General features: G+C 46.6%; 1 protein-coding gene across 3 annotated transcripts in view; it reads left to right on the top strand.

The window, feature by feature from the left end:
• The window catches only part of LOC140468599 (junctional adhesion molecule A-like), a 42,988-nt gene extending 37,408 nt beyond the window's left edge, over nucleotides 1–5,580 (top strand). For all 3 annotated transcript variants that reach the window (XM_072564696.1, XM_072564698.1, XM_072564697.1), the window contains 2 exons: nucleotides 3,631–3,777; nucleotides 5,152–5,580. In XM_072564696.1, coding sequence (XP_072420797.1) covers nucleotides 3,631–3,777; nucleotides 5,152–5,165 — 161 coding nt within the window. In that variant the 3' untranslated portion in view covers nucleotides 5,166–5,580. The remainder of the gene's footprint in view (nucleotides 1–3,630; nucleotides 3,778–5,151) is intronic.
• The last annotated feature ends 1,202 nt before the right edge of the window (nucleotides 5,581–6,782 follow it).

Consider the following 6,782-nt stretch of genomic DNA (forward strand, 5'->3'; position numbering starts at 1 on the left):
CCCTAAACCTATGCCCTCTAACATAGAACATAGAACATTGAACAATACAGCACAGAACAGGCCCTTCGGCCCACGATGTTGTGCCGAACATTTGTCCTAGCTTAAGCACCCATCCATGTACCTATCCAATTGCCACTTAAAGGTCACCAATGATTCTGACTCTGCCACTCCCACGGACAGCGCATTCCATGCCCCCACCACTCTCTGGGTAAAGAACCTACCCCTGACATCCCCCCTTTTCCTTCCACCCTTCACCTTAAATTTATGCCCCCTTGTAACACTCTGTTGTACCCGGGGAAAAAGTTTCTGACTGTCTACTCTATCCATTCCCCTGATCAACTTATAAACCCCTATCAAGTCACCCCTCATCCTTCGCTGTTCCAATGAGAAAAGGCCGAGAACTCTCAACCTATCCTCGTACGACCTATTCTCCATTCCAGGCAACATCCTGATAAATCTTCTCTGCACCCTCTCCAAAGCTTCCACATCTTTCCTAAAGTGAGGCGACCAGAACTGCACACAGTACTCCAAATGTGGCCTTACCAAGGACCTATACAGCTGCAACATCACCTCACGACTCGTGAATTCAATCCCTCTGCTAATGAACGCTAATACACCATAGGCCTTCTTACAAGCTCTATCCCCCTGGGTGGCAACTTTCAAAGATCTATGAACATAGACCCCAAGATCCCTCTGCTCCTCCACCTTACTAAGAACCCTACCGTTAACCCTGTATTCCGCATTCTTATTTGTCCTTCCAAAATGGACAACCTCACACTTGACAGGGTTGAACTCCATCTGCCACTCCTCAGCCCAGCTCTGCATCATATCTAAGTCCCATTGCAGCCGACAACAGCCCTCCTCACTATCCACAACTCCACCAATCTTCGTATCATCTGCAAATTTACTGACCCACCCTTCGACTCCCTCTTCCAAATCATTAATAAATATTACAAACAGCAGAGGACCCAGAACTGATCCCTGTGGAACTCCACTTGTAACTGGGCTCCAGGCTGAATATTTACCATCTACCACCACTCTCTGACTTCGACAGGTTAGCCAGTTTTCTATCCAACTGGCCAAATTTCCCTCTATCCCGTGCCTCCTGACTTTCCGCATAAGCCTACCATGGGGAACCTTATCAAATGCCTTACTAAAATCCATGTACACTACATCCACTGCTCTACCCTCATCCACATGCTTGGTCACCTCCTCAAAGAATTCAATAAGACTTGTAAGGCAAGACCTACCCTTCACAAATCCGTGCTGGCTGTCCCTAATCAAGCAGTGTCTTTCCAGATACTCATAAATCCTATCCCTCAGTACCCTTTCCATTGCTGTGCCTACCACCGAAGTAAGACTAACTGGCCTGTAATTCCCGGGGTTATCCCTATTCCCTTTTTTGAACAGGGGCACAACATTCGCCACTCTCCAGTCCCCTGGTACCACCCCCGTTGACAGTGAAGATGAAAAGATCATTGCCAACGGCTCTGCAATTTCCTCTCTTGCTTCCCACGTAATCCTAGGATATATCCCGTCAGGCTTGGGGGACTTGTCTATCCTCAAGTTTTTCAAAATGCCCAACACATCTTCCTTCCTAACAAGTACCTCCTCTAGCTCACCAGTCCGTTTCACACTCTCCTCTTCAACAATACAGTCCCTCTCATTCGTAAATACCGAAGAGAAGTACTTGTTCAAGACCTCTCCTATTTCTTCCGACTCAATACACAGTCTCCCACTACTGTCCTTGATCGGGCCTACCCTCATTCTCGTCATTCTCAAGTTTCTCACATACGCATAAAAGGCCTTGGGGTTATCCTTGATCCTACCCGCCAAAGATTTTTCATGCCCTCTCCTAGCTCTCCTAATCCCATTCTTCAGCTCCCTCCTGGCTATCCTGTATCCCTCCACTGCTCTGTCTGAACCCTGTTTCCTCAACCTTATGTAAGCCTCCTTCTTCCTCTTTACAAGACATTCAACCTCCCTCGTCAACCAAGTTTCCCTCACACGACCATCTCTTTCCTGCCTGACAGGTACATACATATCAAGGACACGTCGTATCTGCTCCTTGAAAAAGTTCCACATTTCCACCACATCCTTCCCTGACAGCCTATGCTCCCAACTTATGCTCCTCAGATCCTGTCTTGCAGCATCGTATTTACCCTTCCCCCAATTGTAAAACCTACCCTGTTGCACACACCTATCTCTCTCCATAACCAAGGTGAAAGTCACAGAATTGTGGTCGCCATCACCAAAATGTTCACCCACTAACAAGCCCATCACTTGTCCCGGTTTGTTACCAAGTACCAAATCCAATATGGCCTCCCCTCTGGTCGGACAATCTACATACTGAGTTAGAAAAGCTTCCTGGACACACTGCACAAACACCGCCCCATCCAATCATAATGATATAAAGAGCTTCCAATCAATATTTGGGAAGTTGAAATCGCCCATGACTACTATCCTGTGGCTTCTGCACCTTTCCAAAATCTGTTTCCCAATCTGTTTCTCCATATCTCTGCTGCTATTGGGGGGCCTATAGTAAACACCCAACAAGGTGACTGCACCTTTCCTATTTCTGACTTCAGCCCATACTACCTCCAAGTTCTGGACTCGCCTACCCCAGTGAAAACGCCTTGTCTATTTACTCTATCCGTACCCTTCATGATTTTATAAATCTTTATAAGTTCAGCCCTGAGCCTCTGACCCTCCAGGGAAAACAGCCCCAGTCTATTCATCCTCTCCCTATAGCTCAAATCCTCCAACCTGGCAACAATCCTTGTAAATCTTTTCTGAATCCTTTCAAGTTTCACAACATCCTTCCGATAGGAAACAGACCAGAATTGTGTGCAATATTCCAACAGTGGCCTAACTAATGTCCTGTACAGCTGCAACATGACCTCCCAAATCCTCTACTCACTCTTTGTTCAGCAACACTCCCTAGGACCTTACCATTAAGTGTATAAGTCCTGCTAAGATTTGCTTTCCCAAAATGCAGCACCTCGCATTTATCTGAATTAAACTCCATTTGCCATTTCTCAGCCCATTGGCCCATCTGGTCCAGATCCTGTTGTAATCTGAGGTAACCCTCTTCGCTGTCCACTACACCTTCAATTTTGGTGTCAACTGCAAACTTACAAACCATACCTCCTATGCTCACATCCAAATCATTTATGTAAATGACGAAAAGTAGATTACCTAGCACCGATTCTTGTGGCACTCCACTGGTCACAGGCCTCCTGTCTCAAAGGTAACCCTCCACCACCACCCTCTGTCTCCATCCTTGGAACCAGTTTGTATCCAAATGGCTAGTTGTCCTTGTATGTTGTGTGATCGACAGTGAGACCGATCCTCTGTATCTGTTACAGACCTTGTTGCTTTCCCGACCCTGACAGCGATAGTGACAGCACATCATTGTGACTTCAATTGTTGCTGTCTCCGTTCTTAAGGGTAATGGCCTTTCACTTCCCCAGCAACTCTCTGCTGAAGGATTGAACCGGTTCAGAGACAATGATGAACTCAATCACTCTCTGCAGGAGTGGAATGTAATCTGCTGCTGGACCTGTTTGAGATCTCCTGCCACCGTTAACAGCAGATCCCTCCTTCTTGTTCTCTCTCCATCCTTTTCAGAGAAGTACAGAAAGTGGATCAAAAGATTTCCCTGGGGTCTCCGTATCGACATGACCAGGGTAACGGACAGTGGGACCTACAGGTGCATGGTGTGGTCCCAGGACGGGAGTCACCTTGACGAGGTTGAAATCACTCTCAACGTGAGACGTAAGTGTTGGGAATGGTGGCTGGGTGGGGATGGGGAATTGAAGTTGTTCCGTTTTGTGACCGCGATATCAAGAAGTGAGCGCTAGAGTCATAGAGCTGTACAGCACGGAAACACACCCTTCGGTCCAACTCGTCCATTCCGACCAGAATTCCCAAACTAATCTAGTCCCTTCTGCCAGCACTTGGCCCATATCCCTCTGAACCTTTCCTCTTCATGTCTCCATCCAGATGCCTTTTAAATGCTGTAATTGTACCAGCCTCCACCACTTCTTCTGGCACCTCATTCTGCACATGCACCGGTCTCTTCATGAAAATGTTGTCCCTCAGGTCCTTTTATATACGTTTCCTTCTTCACCTTTGACCTCCAGCTCTGAACTCCCTCACCCCAAGGAAAAGACCTTGTCTTTTTACCTTCGTCAAGCCCCTCATCAATTTAGAAACCTTTATCAGGTCACCGTTCAGCCTCCGACGCTCCAGGGAAAACAGCCAAAGCCTCTCCCTACAGCTCAAACCCTTCAACCTTGGCATCCCTGTAAATAACCTTTGAACTGTTCCAAGTTCCACAACATCCCTCCAAAGCAGGGAGACCAGAATTGCACACAATATTCCAAAAGTGGCCTTATCAATGTCCTGTACAGGTACAACATGACTTCCCAATCCCTATAGCCAGTGCACTGACCAATATAGGAAAGTATGTAAAATGCCACCTTCACTATCCTATCTACCTGTGATTCCAGTTTCAGTGATCTATGACCCTGTACCCCCTCAGTCTCTTTGTTCACCAACACTCCCCTTATTGGAGATGAACATTGTGTGTGATACGTTTTGGTGATGTCACAGTCTCATCACATGATCAGCATCTTCACACACAATTCATACGATGATGTCACCGCTCGCTGGAGCCCCATTGGCTGCAAAACATTTGCAAATCTCCTCATGGTCAGGGACAGCAATTAGTGGATGTACTTCATTGAAACAACCTGCTCTTTATTATACAGCTTTAGCTCTAACTACATCCCTGTGAGGCAGACCGCACTGCAGACAGGCAGGGGAGATCTGGGCACATGTCTCCTTCCCCCCCATCAGGGCCCAGCATTTAAAATAAAGCATTGCACGGCAATGCGGTAGATACAGAGGAAAGCTCCCTCTACACTGTCCCCCATCAAACATTCCCAATACAGCATGTGGTTAGATACAGGGTAAATCCACCTCTGCATTGTCTGCCATCAAACACTCACAGGACAGGGGCAGCACGAGGTTCGATACAGAGTAAAGCTCCATCTACACTCTCCCCCATCAAACACTGACAGGATATGGACAGCACTGGGTTGGAGTAAAGCTCCCTGTACGCTGATGTCTGTGATTTTTTCCCAGGATCCAGCCCCTAAATGCTGAATTGTTGTGTGGATTCACCAGGAATGAAGATGAGGAATCTCTGAACACAGACGGTGTCCGAACAGACAACATCCCAGACCACCCTCTGAACCATGACCCAAAACTGAAACTTGACTCCAGTCCCATTTTCCAAACCCTGATGTTTTCTCTGGACTTGCATCATCTCCCAGGCCGTCTCCCAACAGGAATCCAAATCCTGATGCTGTGTATCCAAAGGAGATTACACCCCCATCTCCCAAATCCTGAGAGGATAACATCAAATTGATCCTATCGAGATTTCCAACCACCCCCACCTGCTTCCCACTTGTTGTGATTTCCAGAATAATTCCCAATGCGAGGCTACACTCGTTCCTGTATTTACCGTCTGTTACAGGATATTCTCTCAATAAAGTTCCACAAGACACACGACTGGAGTGGGAAAGTGTGACTGAATGTGTAATAGCTCACCTGGGTATACACCCTGGGAATGAAGACCCTGCTGTTCTCTGGGTTATCACAAATGTTAAAGATGTGGTAGGAATGGGCAGAATTCCCGAAATTCCCTGTCGATTAGACCCTGGTTGAGAGAAAGCCCAGAGCTAGTCTCTGTATTTATAAGGATTCCCTATTTATTCCAAGTGAATAGACTCCAGCTACAGAGAAACAACCACAAATATCATCAAGCTAAAATTCTCACCCCTTTATAAATACACACACACAGACACTCACAGGGACGGACACACACTCTCTCATGGACACACACACTCTAGCTATAGATAAACAAACACAAAATTCATGGACTAGCTAAAACTGTAACCCCTTTATAAAAACACACACAGACACAGACGCACACACAGACGCACACACACACACACACACACACACACTCTCCCACATGCATACACTCTCCCACAATTCCTCTCACACACATTTTTCCACACATACACACATGTGCTTTCCCACACACACACTCTTCCACACTCTCACTCTCTCTTTTACACACACACACACACACACACACACACACACACACACACACACACATTCTCCTGTGCACACATTCTCCGACACACACACTCACTGACACAAAATTTGTCACAATTACAGAAATACACAGACAGACACTTGCATGCACTCACTTTCACACGCACACACTCTCACACACGGATGCACTCGCTCCCACAAGTACAAACACACACACACAGCCACATCCTCTGACAAGTAGTCACCCACAGAGGCAGAGTCTCACACACTTTTTCACCCATACTCTTGCACGTACGCACATACATTCACACACATATATACTCACTCCCACACACACAAACACAAATACACAGCCATCAATCGGGAAAGAAACCTGGGTGCTATAAATGGAGGGGAACCTGAGAGAGCAGTTTCCTGGTCTCTGATCGCAGGATTTGTTGAGATTGTTGATCAGAATGATGCTTCCCAACCTCCTTCCCTGGGATACTTTCAATGGTTTACACGATACACTGGGTAGCTGTCTGACAATTTGAAAGAGAAGTCTCGGATTTATTAAAATAAAAGCCACTGCTTTTCGCAACTGCTGAAAGAAAACTCGATTTCTCCAACCCTCCAACCTCATGAAGGGTCTCATATTGCCTCTAACT

Source organism: Chiloscyllium punctatum, chromosome 47 (genome assembly GCF_047496795.1).
Source record: "Chiloscyllium punctatum isolate Juve2018m chromosome 47, sChiPun1.3, whole genome shotgun sequence".
Lineage (NCBI taxonomy): Eukaryota > Metazoa > Chordata > Chondrichthyes > Orectolobiformes > Hemiscylliidae > Chiloscyllium > Chiloscyllium punctatum.